The 12,968-nt window shown below is 38.9% G+C and overlaps 2 protein-coding genes across 2 annotated transcripts; both read left to right on the top strand.

Moving 5' to 3' along the window:
- LOC104723716 (early light-induced protein 2, chloroplastic-like) lies at positions 427 to 1,398 on the top strand. Its single transcript, XM_010442109.2, has 2 exons — positions 427 to 796; positions 1,004 to 1,398. The coding sequence occupies exons 1-2, from the start codon at positions 563 to 565 to the stop codon at positions 1,346 to 1,348; spliced, it is 579 nt and encodes a 192-aa protein (XP_010440411.1). The 5' UTR covers positions 427 to 562; the 3' UTR covers positions 1,349 to 1,398.
- On the top strand, positions 3,790 to 5,250 carry LOC104728088. The gene is made up of 2 exons (XM_010447120.1): positions 3,790 to 4,129; positions 4,199 to 5,250. Exons 1-2 carry the CDS (start codon positions 3,790 to 3,792, stop codon positions 5,248 to 5,250), a joined length of 1,392 nt encoding a protein of 463 aa, XP_010445422.1.

The raw sequence follows: 12,968 nt of genomic DNA, 5'->3' as shown, positions 1-12,968 counted from the left end.
CCTTTGAGATCTCACCTCACTTTCCTCTCGTTTTAAAATTCTTGGCTACTACGTGATTTTGTGTCTAGCCTTCAACTCAAATTCCTGGTATAATAGTTTTTTCACATTTTCAACTATTTCAAGTGAAATAATTTAATTTATTTTTAAAATAACCAATGAATTTGTTTAGTTGTTACAAACTTGCAATAAATTAAGATGGAAAACATCTCATATGTTTGAAAAAAAACATTTATACTGAGGAATCATTTTCTTCCCAAAAGAGTGGAAGTTTAATTTGCAATTCAGTTTATTTCTTTTCTTTTATGATATTTGTTTCTACTTATTACTCTACTACACACCACAAACACAAAATACCTAAAATCAATAAAGATAAACAAAGACATAAAATTCAGAAAATACTAGACCTATCATTAACATTTCACCTACTCTATATATAAAGAGATGAAATTTGAGTTACACCACAAACCAACTCCATCTCAATTCTCAAATCTTTAGAGTTAATTGAATTTCTCACTACTTCAATTTTCTTCGATCCTTAGTGTTTTAAAATCCCTATTCAGAAATGGCAACGGCGTCGTTCAACATGCAGTCAGTGTTCGCTGCTCCTTCCGGTGGATTGAGTTCACGCAACATCAGAAACACAAACCAACTCTTCTTCAAGAGGAATGCTCCGGTTGGAGTAAGGTGCATGGCTCAGGGTGATCCTATCAAGGAAGATCCTTCCGTGCCTTCGACCTCGACCTCGGCCGCTCAACCGCAAATGCCACCATCTCCTCCTCCAGTTAGCAAGCCTAAGGTATATAGTCTATATATGATCTAATGGTCCAAGTCAATTAAATATATATATATATATATATATATATATCATAAGAATTTGATTATGTAATTGAGACTTTGTGTTAGTTTAGTTTTGTAATCATTTGGTTCAAAGTGAACCCATATAATGCATGTTGTTGATATATATAAAAGACTTGTGAGTTGAATAATTTGGTTTCTTGTTTAGGTGAGTACGAAGTTTAGAGATTTACTAGCATTCAGCGGTCCAGCGCCCGAGAGGATCAACGGGAGACTAGCCATGGTTGGATTCGTGGCTGCCATTGCGCTGGAGCTGTCGAAGGGAGAGAACGTGTTTGCTCAGATCTCCGATGGTGGCGTCGGGTGGTTTCTTGGAACAACGGCGTTGCTGACGGTGGCATCGATGGTTCCCTTGTTCAAAGGAATAAGGGCGGAGGCAAAATCAAAAGGGCTCATGACGTCAGACGCTGAGCTGTGGAACGGTCGTTTCGCGATGCTCGGCCTAGTTGCCTTGGCCTTCACTGAGTACGTAGCGGGTGGGACTCTCGTCTAAGTTTTTTGTGCTCCAGTTTCAGTTTAAAGAAAAACATATTTTAAGAATTGTAACGCATAGTTTGATATTTTTCTAAGATTTTTTAAAAGCTTCCAAGTGTTCACAACTTGACATGAATCAAAATTAATTTGAACAAAGTATTAATAGGCTAATACACTACGGTGCAACCGAATCAGTCAGTAAACTTCGTATTATTTTTGGTAACACAATATTAAAAAGATTTGACCAAAAATTGTCATTTTTATGGGTCAGTTAAAAAGGTTAAAATGAAATGAGAATTGAGAGCTGGAAAATGACAATAGAGTGTACGTTCAAGTCGTGTTTTTTTTTTAACTCTAGGGTCGATATCAAAGAAGGAATAGAGAAAGTAGTTGTGGAAAATTTTGGTAATATATTCTCCTTTTTTAAATGCGAATTCAATTACGTTATCCGCTAGAGCCGTTTATGACTATTCATTGGTCAAAGATTTTGTGAAGCTCGGAGTCAAAGACGAATCCGCTTTAACCCCAACAGATTTTTCAAATATTGCTAAGCTTGGTAAAGTTGGAAAACTCATGGAGCTCTTACCCTTATCTTTCTTTGCTTATCTTGTACCTTGTTATCTTGTACCTTGTTCTTGTATGAACTCACTTCATTTGAGGTTTTAATTTCAATGGAAGTTCTTTGACAAAAAAAAAAAGATGTGAATAACCCCGATATGATTCTTTGGGCCTTCCATGAATGAGTGCCTTACTAAGAAAATTATCCAAGAAAAAAATGAAACGAGCCTTATTCTCTCTGAATCCAAAATGTTCAATAACCGAATAGGATAACAGTCTTGTTCTTCTAATGTTTTTGGGAACAATTAAGACTGGTCTCACTAAGATGGTGAATACTTTATTTAGCTATGGAATATTTTATGGAAAGCTAAATGAAACAAACATATATGTATCCCGAAAGGAGATAGACCCCATGAAAAGAGTTGGTTTGTTGTTCATCATTTCATCTTGCTTATCATGCTAGTTTCATCATTTTATGGGTTTATGTTCATCATCATCATGATTTGTGCATCTGAGTAGTGATTTAGGATTCTAGAGATGGATTAGGCTGGTTTAGGGCTGTGGTAGTATGGAATGGTCAAGCTTGCTTGTTTAAATATATCTTCTGGGTTGGGTGTGCTCTAAGTTGTTCTTATATCTGAGAGGGTAAGAGCAGATCTTAAGCTTCCTAGCATCACACCAATGTCTAGGTTGTTAGATAAAACCAATACTGGAGATTATCATGCTTGCCCCAAGATATTAGTTGCACAAGGTGGTCTTTGACAATTAATGGTCTGATGCTTAAGGCATGTTCAGTATGGTTTCACCAATGAGAGTTGGGATAGGATGTTATTATAACTTGATCACTTCTGTCATGAGAGTGGATTAGTGAGTCATTAAGATCATTGTCTAGAGATAGCTCATGTTTGATTGAGGTTTGTTGATCAGTTTAGATAGCCGCAGCCTGAACACTAGCCCATGAATCCATCTATGGTAGCCTTCTTTACCATTTGATTGTTTACTTATCGCATATCATCCTGTTTTATTGCATTTGTTTCAGTTTAAGTTTGTCAAGATTGCATCTGTTCTTCGTCAGAACCCACTCGACCAGTCACACGGTCGAGTGCTTGATCGAGCACCTTCGGGTTGTTCCTTTACTTTCTGTTCTATTTTAATTCTGCACCTTTACTGTTTTATTTAGTGCTTTTACTTCTGTTAGTTTAAATTCAGCATTACTTACTTGCATTCATCCTCTATTTCAAGCATTTTCCTTTCTGCATCTTTACTTTATGCATTTTCATTACTTTCATCAAACAGTTTTACCAAAACCACTTTTATACTTGGTTTAACTTGGATTACTGTTCATATTCTGATTGCATGCACATCTCACACTTTATGGATTGACATCCTTTATGCTACAACATCATAAGGGTATTGAAACACCTTACATCCCATTAGATCATCTTAGCCTAAGTTTTTTTTTTTTCATTGCATCATTCATTCATTCATAGGTTAAGACTACAAAAATCCATGTTTCAATTGGCGCTGTTGCCATTAGTGTGTTGATTTGTTTCATTTAGGATTTACATTGCTCCAAGATTAAGTTATGTTACTAATTGTTCACCACTGTCACAGTTTTGGTTGGTTAATTTGAGTTTCAGGTACACCACTCGAGCCTACACTCGATCGAGTGACCTTCAACACAGTGATCGAGTACAAGTCCGTCAGTTAGCAAACGACCACTCCACTCGATCAAGCACACCATCGAGTGCCGAGTCGAGCAGCTGGTCATGTTACTTGATGCAAACAAGATCAAAAGGAAATCAGAACCTGTAGAAGTACATAGATCACATCAATCGCCTACCAAGGGACTTGCGACAGCAGAAAACCAGGATCCTTCAAGAACAAGAGCAACAAGTACTGATGGATCCACCAATGCAGAGACCAAGACATATTGGAGCAGAAGATGCTCCAAACACTCACACACAAAGGGCAGGAATAGTTCCACCTGCAGTAGCAAATAATAATTTTGAGATAAAAAGTGGGCTCATCACAATGATTCAGTCTAACAAGTTCCATGGTCTGCCAATGGAAGACCCTTTAGACCACCTTGATGAGTTTGACAGGCTCTGTGGCCTAACCAAGATAAATGGAGTAAGTGAAGACAGTTTCAAACTCAGATTGTTTCCTTTTTCACTTGGAGACAAGGCTCACTTATGGGAGAAGACCTTACCAATTGGAGCCATCACAACATGGGATGGATGCAAGAAAGCCTTCCTAGCTAAGTTCTTCTCCAATGCAAGAACAGCAAGGTTGAGGAATGAAATTTCAGGTTTTGCACAGAAAAACAATGAAACTTTCTATGAAGCTTGGGAAAGGTTCAAGGGTTATCAAACTCAGTGTCCACACCATGGGTTCAGCAATGAGTCCCTGCTAAGCACACTATACAGAGGAGTTCTACCAAAGATCAGAATGTTGTTGGACAATGCATCAAATGGGAATTTTCTCAACAAACATGTGGATGAAGGATGGGAACTGGTAGAAAATTTGGCCCAGTCAGATGAAAACTATAATGAAGACTATGATAGAACTGTCAGATTTGTGAATTCAACCCCAGATGAGAAATACAAGAAGGATATGAAGATGATGAATGAGAAGTTAGACAAGATTCTGCTCAGTCAACAGAAAAACATTCATTTTCTTGCTGAGAAAGACACAACAATTCAAGAGGGGGAGAATGAGATAGCTGAGCTATGTTACATCCAGAACCAAGGAGGATTTAAACCTTATAACCAGTTCAAGAACAACAATTCGTCTTATAGGAGTACAAATGTGGCTAATCCACAGGACCAAGTCTATCCACCACACCAAGCACAGCAGCAGAACAATTATGTGCCTAAACAACAGAATCAAGGTCACCAGGGTCAGATGTGTCCCCCACCAGGGTTTCATACCACCCAAGCCCAGGAACCAGACTTAAGAACATTGATACAGCAGTTGTTGCTTAACCAAGCCATTGGTCAGATGGAAACCTCCAAGAAGTTTGCTGAGATCAATCAGAGAATAGATTCCACTTACAATGACCTGAACATCAAGTTTGAAAGCCTTAACTCCAAGGTTAAATTCATAAAGAGCACTATGGCCTCTACTTCAGCTCCAAAACCTAATCAACTGCCTGGAAAGGCAATTCAAAACCCAAGGGAGTTCACTGCCAAGGCTATCTTTGTTACAGAGGATGTTATCACTAAGGATAGTGCGATTCAAGATAGGGAGGGTATTCAACAAGTTTCAGCTCAGAATGAAGAAGGATACCGAGAAGAGAAGGCACTCGACAGTGCACTCGACCACGCACACGATCAGGCACACAATCGAGTGCCGAGTTGAGCCAGTGGTAGAGTAGACTCCACCGAGTCTGTTGCACCTATCAAGTACATTCCTCCAGTTTATAAATCACCTCTGCCATTCCCAGGATGTTTCAAGGCACAGAACCTGAAAGAACTCAGGGAGATCATTGAGAAAAGAGAAGTGATGGCCATAAAGCAAGAGGTTGTCATTGAGAAAAAAGAGGAAGAAAGAGGACCTCCTTTGGAAAAATATGCTCAACATCCTTTCCTCAAGGAAATGCTTCTTGAATTATCCAAACAAAAAGCTCAAGATCAAGACACCAATGATTTGGAAGAGATTGGGAAAGCTATTATCCCAACAAAACTTGAAGATCCAGGGTCATTTAACTTACCTTGTTCCATCAGCTATATGCACTTCAACAAGTGTCTATGTGACCTAGGAGCTTCAGTAAGCTTAATGCCATACTCAGTGGCTGAGAAGTTGGGGTATGAACATTTCAAGCCCTGCAATCTCTATATTGGCCTAGCAGATGGATCAAAGAGGGATGTGGTTCGAGTAATTGAAAATTTTCTAGTCAAGATAGGGGAGGCTAGAATCCCAACTGATTTTGTGATCATGAACATGGATCAAGAGCCTGAAGACCCTCTCATACTGGGGAGACCATTCTTGGCCACAATTGGGGCTGTAATAGATGTTAAGATGGGAATCATCAAGCTCCACCTTGCTAAAGACTTCACTATGAAGTTTGACATCAACAATCCAACACATCAACCTACTATTGAAGGTCAGCACTTTGTGGTAGAGAAAAAAGCTAGATGTGAAGCTTTTGAGGATGGAGAGGACCCTAGGATTAAAAATTCAGCACAGGCTAAGACAATTGAAGAGCTCAAGGATTCAGTTCAAGTGTTAACTGGTTTAGTGAAGGATCTTCAGGATCAGCTTATCAAGAGGTCTTTAAAGAAGGTGAGACCTAGACTCAAGATCAAGAGTAAACAAGCTGCAAGTGTAGTGATTATTTTGACCAGCAACAGGGACCATGGTGATCAATTTGAACCAGGGGGAACTCATCACCTCTCTGGTATCCAAACCAAGTTTAAGGATGAACCAAAAGTCAAGCTCAGTGACTTTAAACAAGCTCACTAGGGAGGAATTCCCTAAGGTATCTTTGTATATAAGTTTAATTTCCCTTGTGTTTTTGATGTTTTTCTTTTATGTTTGTTTTGGGTAGACTTTTATATGAGGCTTGTACATGGACTTAAGTGAGTTTGGACTCAATGGAAAGGAATTTCAAGGCCACTCGACCAGCCCACCAAGGAGCACACGATCGAGTGCCCAATCGAGCCCAAGCCCAGTCAATTCATTGGAGGGAGAAGCAAAAATTTGAAATTCAAACTTGGGCAGGTACTTGACCATGTGGGGTCGAGTGGCGGGGTCGAGCATGTGCCAAAGTGAGTCAAATGTTCCAATTTTGAATTTTGAATGGTATACACGCTCCACCTTGCTTTTCTGTCCCCTTCCACTTCTTTATAAGCACCTAAATCTATTCTACAACCCTCACACTCTCTCACTTTGCAGAAAAACTTTCATTTTAGCTTAAAATCTCTCTTTGCTCTTATTTCTTGCTCAAGGCTTAAGTTTCTTTGTTTTCTGGGTACTAACCTACTATTAAGTTTTGAGTCTATCCCCTTTCAAGATTCTCTTTCACAATGTCTTCACAAGAAGGGGAAACACTAGAACAAGCTGCAATCCGCCGAGCTGAGGCCAAGAAATCTGCTGAAGAGTTCATGGATCGTCGTGATGCACTCTTACTCTCAAGAAGAGAAGCAAGCGGAAGAACTCGACCATGCACTCGAGGGGGCAAGCGGTCGTATGCTGGCTCGAGCAGGGGGTTGAGTGATCTGACAGAGAAGAGAAAGCAGCCCATTGAAGAAGACTCAGAAGAAACTGAGAGTGAGAAAGAAATAGAAAGTGAAGAAATAATGGAGGTTGACAATGAGGAATACAGAAGAGATAGGACAAAGGAGAAGAGGCCAGAAGCTGAATTCCAGCAAGAAGAAAGTGGAAATGAAGAAGGATCTGGCACCTTGACATCAATTCAGATCTTTGAAGCCTTAATGACAATGAAGTTTCAAGGGACCAGGTACCCTCACAAGAAGACTATGGAGGAGCTTGGCATTGCTGATGATATAAAGGTTCTCTTTGAATTCCTGAGTTTGACCAAGTTTATGGAAATACCTATGGAGGGATATCAAAGGGAGAGCTATGAGTTCATATCCACTGTCCAAATGCACTACTTCACCGATTGTGTTGACCAAGAGAGAGGAGCTGGTTTCATCACTTTCACCATCAGGGGAAAACAATATGAGATGTCACTTTTAGAGGTAGCCACAATCTATGGGTTTGAAACTGTAACTGACTGCAACATGGTGATGCCAAAAGAAGAGCTGTACTCTGTTTGGAAAACCATTGGTGATGACAAACCATACTATTCAGCCTCATCCAAGAGCTCCAAAATTAGAAACCCAGTTCTGAGGTACTTTCATAAAGCTCTAGCTAACACAATGTTTGCTAGAAAAGAAACTGGGAACATAAATGAAGGTGAGCTCAAAATGATAGATATGGCCCTCTATGGTGTTTTGGACAAAACAAAAGAGGGGATCACAATCTGTGGGAGTAGGGTCCCAACTGATTTAGCCATGGTCCTCATTGATCAAACAACCTACTACAGAAGTTGGGTCAGCAAGCTATACAAGAGGGGCTCAACTGGAGTCCTAACCATTGGAGGCATCATTACTCCAATACTTAAAGCTGCAAATGTCCCACTTAGAGGTGAAAAGACCCATTCAAGATGGATTGACATCCCATATCTTTCCTCCACTCTCATTCTTGCCAAGGAGAAGCATCATGGGAAGTACCTGTTCAATTTTGACCACCCAAAAGTAGGAAAGGCTCAATTTGTACTGTCAAACCAAGGAGCTACATCAATAAGTCAAGGGCTCAACATTGATTTTTGGCCAGCAGTTGAGCTACTGTTTGATGGGTCAGCCCCTTATGTTGAAGAACAAGGTGGTGATGTTGATAGCTGATGGGGAAGAACAGTTCTACTTTGAAGACTATGAGCCTCAACCAAGAGATAGTAGAGGAGTAAGGGAGACAGCAAAAAGGGTGACATTACTCCAAAGTGGAACAAGTAGCATGGTAAGACAACTGAGAAGCTGAAGAAGAAATTAGCTAAGATGTCAAAATCCATCAAAAAGTATGAAAAAGGAAATTGCTGAATTGAAGAGTGGAAACACACCCCCAGCACCAGCTGGGCAATTGAGAAGGAGCAGCTCAACCAGGGTGCCATCTAGAGCTGGAAACACTTTGGAGCCTTCTAGAGCATCGTCATTTGAGCCATAGTCGAGTTCCCCCCATCTCCTTCAACAAGTCAGAATCAAGCCCAAGGCTCAAGCTACACATATGACAGCATGGCTGAAGATGTGGACAGCTTCTTCAACAACCCTTGAGGTACCAATATCACCTTATCCACTGTTTATACCNATTCTTAAATCCTCTTTCAAATTTCTCTTACACAAGGGACTGTGTAATTTAAGTTTGGGGGAGGGTTTAAGATGACATTTGATGTTGTTTTCTGTTTTCTTATTTCAAATTTTTAGCATAATCATACTAGCTTCTGCATTGCATCTAAGTCATAGAAAAACCATAAAAATTTGAAATTTTTTTCACAAAAACCTAAAAAAAAAAGGGAGTTTTCATGTAGTTTGCATTGCATATTAGGATCTTGTTAGCATGCTTCATATAAGACTGTTTCATACATTTGCATTAGGGATCAATGATGAGTTTAGCCTTGTTAACACTGTTTGAATTCACTAAACTAGGATCAATGCCCAAGTTAATCGTACTTTGATGCTAGTTGAGTGGCTAGAAACATAAGATTGAACCAAGTCTAGAATTTCTATATTGCATTCTGTCTAAACTGAAGCATGTTGTGATTTGAAGTCATTTCCTATTTATAAGAACCTAATGTTGATTTTAAATTATCAGATTGTGTAATGTTTTGAACTCATGGATACTTTATACATATTTGGATCATCTTTTCCATTTTTACCACTCTTGTTGATCCAAGTAGCTGATTTCATCATTGAATCAGTTTTCCCCACCCATAACCAACCTTTCTTTCAAGCCATGTTTATTCTTGTCTGTGTGAGGCCTATTTTGGGATTGAGCTTGGTAGAAAGTGTTAGGTTTGAACTGACAAGAATAAAGCCTTGTGTAGTTCTAGTTTGCATTTTTCAAACTAGATAGGACTAGGTGGTTTAAATTCTGGGTTTGGGACTTGGTGTGTTCAAAAAGAAAAGAAAAGAGTTAGAAAGGAAAGAAAAGGGTAAAGTCCTTAGGAGGGAAGTGTTTTAAGGTAAATTCAAACTCTAAGTGAAAGAATGGGGTATAGTAAAAGTTTCAAATAAGGTTCTGGTCAAAGAAAAGAAAGAAAGAAAAGAAGGGTCTAGTCAAAAAAGCTTTATGACTTGGGAAACAAGTAAGAAAGAGAACCTTAGCATTTAAGAAAGAACCCTCCATTGCACTAGAGAAATCAGTAAGAAATCCCTCCTAGGACTGAAACAACAGAAAAGAGAAAAGGGCAAAAGAGAGAAGTTGAAGCTTAAGGGTAGAATTAGGACATTATGGGGTTAGAATGATTAGGAACAAACACTTTGGGTACCTTTGGGTAGACAAGGTTCTGTTCTTGTATGTGTCTAACTGATCTTACCTTTAGCATTCTTCTAAAGTTCAATCCACTTTTTGTGAGAGAACCCTTGTGTTTGATAAGCCCCACTCAAAAGAGAGACCATTTTTGTCTCTAACCCTTATTACCATGCCAAATGAGTTTAAACATTGCATAATCTGATTCATGTTCTTGCTTAATAAATGTTAAAGGAAATGACTGATTTGAATGCATGTGGAAGTCTAAGGCTTGAATCAGTTAAGGTTGTGAAAGGCTTGTCAAAAATCTTTAAGTATAGCTCATTCACCTTGCATCATAGTACTAGTAACTTGGGCATTGATTCTAGCTAGTCTATATGCATGTTTAAGGTTCTGAGATTCCACTTTCAAACCTCNTAAATTCTGGGTTTGGGACTTGGTGTGTTCAAAAAGAAAAGAAAAGAGTTAGAAAGGAAAGAAAAGGGTAAAGTCCTTAGGAGGGAAGTGTTTTAAGGTAAATTCAAACTCTAAGTGAAAGAATGGGGTATAGTAAAAGTTTCAAATAAGGTTCTGGTCAAAGAAAAGAAAGAAAGAAAAGAAGGGTCTAGTCAAAAAAGCTTTATGACTTGGGAAACAAGTAAGAAAGAGAACCTTAGCATTTAAGAAAGAACCCTCCATTGCACTAGAGAAATCAGTAAGAAATCCCTCCTAGGACTGAAACAACAGAAAAGAGAAAAGGGCAAAAGAGAGAAGTTGAAGCTTAAGGGTAGAATTAGGACATTATGGGGTTAGAATGATTAGGAACAAACACTTTGGGTACCTTTGGGTAGACAAGGTTCTGTTCTTGTATGTGTCTAACTGATCTTACCTTTAGCATTCTTCTAAAGTTCAATCCACTTTTTGTGAGAGAACCCTTGTGTTTGATAAGCCCCACTCAAAAGAGAGACCATTTTTGTCTCTAACCCTTATTACCATGCCAAATGAGTTTAAACATTGCATAATCTGATTCATGTTCTTGCTTAATAAATGTTAAAGGAAATGACTGATTTGAATGCATGTGGAAGTCTAAGGCTTGAATCAGTTAAGGTTGTGAAAGGCTTGTCAAAAATCTTTAAGTATAGCTCATTCACCTTGCATCATAGTACTAGTAACTTGGGCATTGATTCTAGCTAGTCTATATGCATGTTTAAGGTTCTGAGATTCCACTTTCAAACCTCTCTTCCTTCTTGTGTCTTGTTTGCTTGAGGGCAAGCAAAGACTAAGTTTGGGGGAGTTGATATGTACATATTTTACCTTGTTCNGGTCAAAGAAAAGAAAGAAAGAAAAGAAGGGTCTAGTCAAAAAAGCTTTATGACTTGGGAAACAAGTAAGAAAGAGAACCTTAGCATTTAAGAAAGAACCCTCCATTGCACTAGAGAAATCAGTAAGAAATCCCTCCTAGGACTGAAACAACAGAAAAGAGAAAAGGGCAAAAGAGAGAAGTTGAAGCTTAAGGGTAGAATTAGGACATTATGGGGTTAGAATGATTAGGAACAAACACTTTGGGTACCTTTGGGTAGACAAGGTTCTGTTCTTGTATGTGTCTAACTGATCTTACCTTTAGCATTCTTCTAAAGTTCAATCCACTTTTTGTGAGAGAACCCTTGTGTTTGATAAGCCCCACTCAAAAGAGAGACCATTTTTGTCTCTAACCCTTATTACCATGCCAAATGAGTTTAAACATTGCATAATCTGATTCATGTTCTTGCTTAATAAATGTTAAAGGAAATGACTGATTTGAATGCATGTGGAAGTCTAAGGCTTGAATCAGTTAAGGTTGTGAAAGGCTTGTCAAAAATCTTTAAGTATAGCTCATTCACCTTGCATCATAGTACTAGTAACTTGGGCATTGATTCTAGCTAGTCTATATGCATGTTTAAGGTTCTGAGATTCCACTTTCAAACCTCTCTTCCTTCTTGTGTCTTGTTTGCTTGAGGGCAAGCAAAGACTAAGTTTGGGGGAGTTGATATGTACATATTTTACCTTGTTCAACCACTGTTTATTTACATCTTTTACATGTTTTATCAGCCTATCTTGTCACTTTTATATAGTTTAAGGACTGTTTGTGCATTAGAGTAGGATCTGCATTGCATTTGCATTATTCCTTGTTTGAACAGGTGAATTGGACTCAAGAAGCATGGAAATAGCATCTGGGAAAAGGAAAGTGAAATCAATGGAGTGAATAGGAGATGAATCAAGGAGAAAACCAACAGCCACTCGACCAGCTGATTATGAAGCACTCGACCGTTTGGATGGGAAGCACACGATCGTGTGGAACACAAGACTCGACCGGTAGGAAGCAGAAGGAAACCCACTCGACCAAGGCCACTCGACCACATCTGGTCGAGTACATCGAGCCGCCTTGTTATTTTGTCTGATAGCCAAATCAGGGCTTCCTTCTCCCCCTATATATACTCTTTGTACCCCATGGCCGCAAAAAGTCCTCTTTTAGCCAAAAAAGTTTCTGTAGCCACCAAGAAAACCTAGTTCTTACCCCTTAAGGGTTTTTAGGATTTATTTACTGCTTTGCACCTTTTATTTACTGTTTTCTCTCAGATTTTTGTACTTTGTAAGTTCCATAACTTTCAGTGTATTGAGAATCGGAGCTTGTTTCTTTATATTAAGTTGTTGTTCATCATTTCAGCTTGCTTATCATGCTAGTTTCATCATTTTCTGGGTTTATGTTCATCATCATCATGATTTGTGCATCTGAGTAGTGATTTAGGATTCTGGAGATGGATTAGGCTGGTTTAGGGCTGTGGTAGTCTGGAATGGTCAAGCTAGCTTGTTTAAATATCTCTTCTGGGTTGGGTGTGCTCTAAGCTGTTCTTATATCTGAGAGGGTAAGAGCAGATCTTAAGCTTCCTAGCATCACACCAATGTCTAGGTTGTTAGATAAAGCCAATACTGGAGATTATCATGCTTGTCCCAAGAGATTGGTTGCACAAGGTGGTCTTTGACAATTAATGGTCTGATGCTTAAGGCATGTTCAGTATGGTTTCACCAATGAGAGT

The sequence above is a fragment of the Camelina sativa genome, chromosome 11 (assembly GCF_000633955.1).
Source record: "Camelina sativa cultivar DH55 chromosome 11, Cs, whole genome shotgun sequence".
Classification (NCBI taxonomy): Eukaryota; Viridiplantae; Streptophyta; class Magnoliopsida; order Brassicales; family Brassicaceae; genus Camelina; species Camelina sativa.
The sequence above is the reverse complement of the archived record's forward strand: the minus strand, read 5'-3'. Positions and strand labels throughout refer to the sequence as shown.

Excerpts from the sequence above, each read along its gene's own strand:
- LOC104723716 (XM_010442109.2), top strand. The coding sequence starts at position 563 with ATGGCAACGGCGTCGTTCAACATGCAGTCAGTGTTCGCTGCTCCTTCC. Across the intron at positions 797-1,003 it reads CTCCAGTTAGCAAGCCTAAG|GTGAGTACGAAGTTTAGAGA; the intron begins GTATATAGTCTA and ends TTTCTTGTTTAG.
- LOC104728088 (XM_010447120.1), top strand. The coding sequence starts at position 3,790 with ATGGATCCACCAATGCAGAGACCAAGACATATTGGAGCAGAAGATGCT. Across the intron at positions 4,130-4,198 it reads CATCACAACATGGGATGGAT|GTTTTGCACAGAAAAACAAT; the intron begins GCAAGAAAGCCT and ends ATGAAATTTCAG.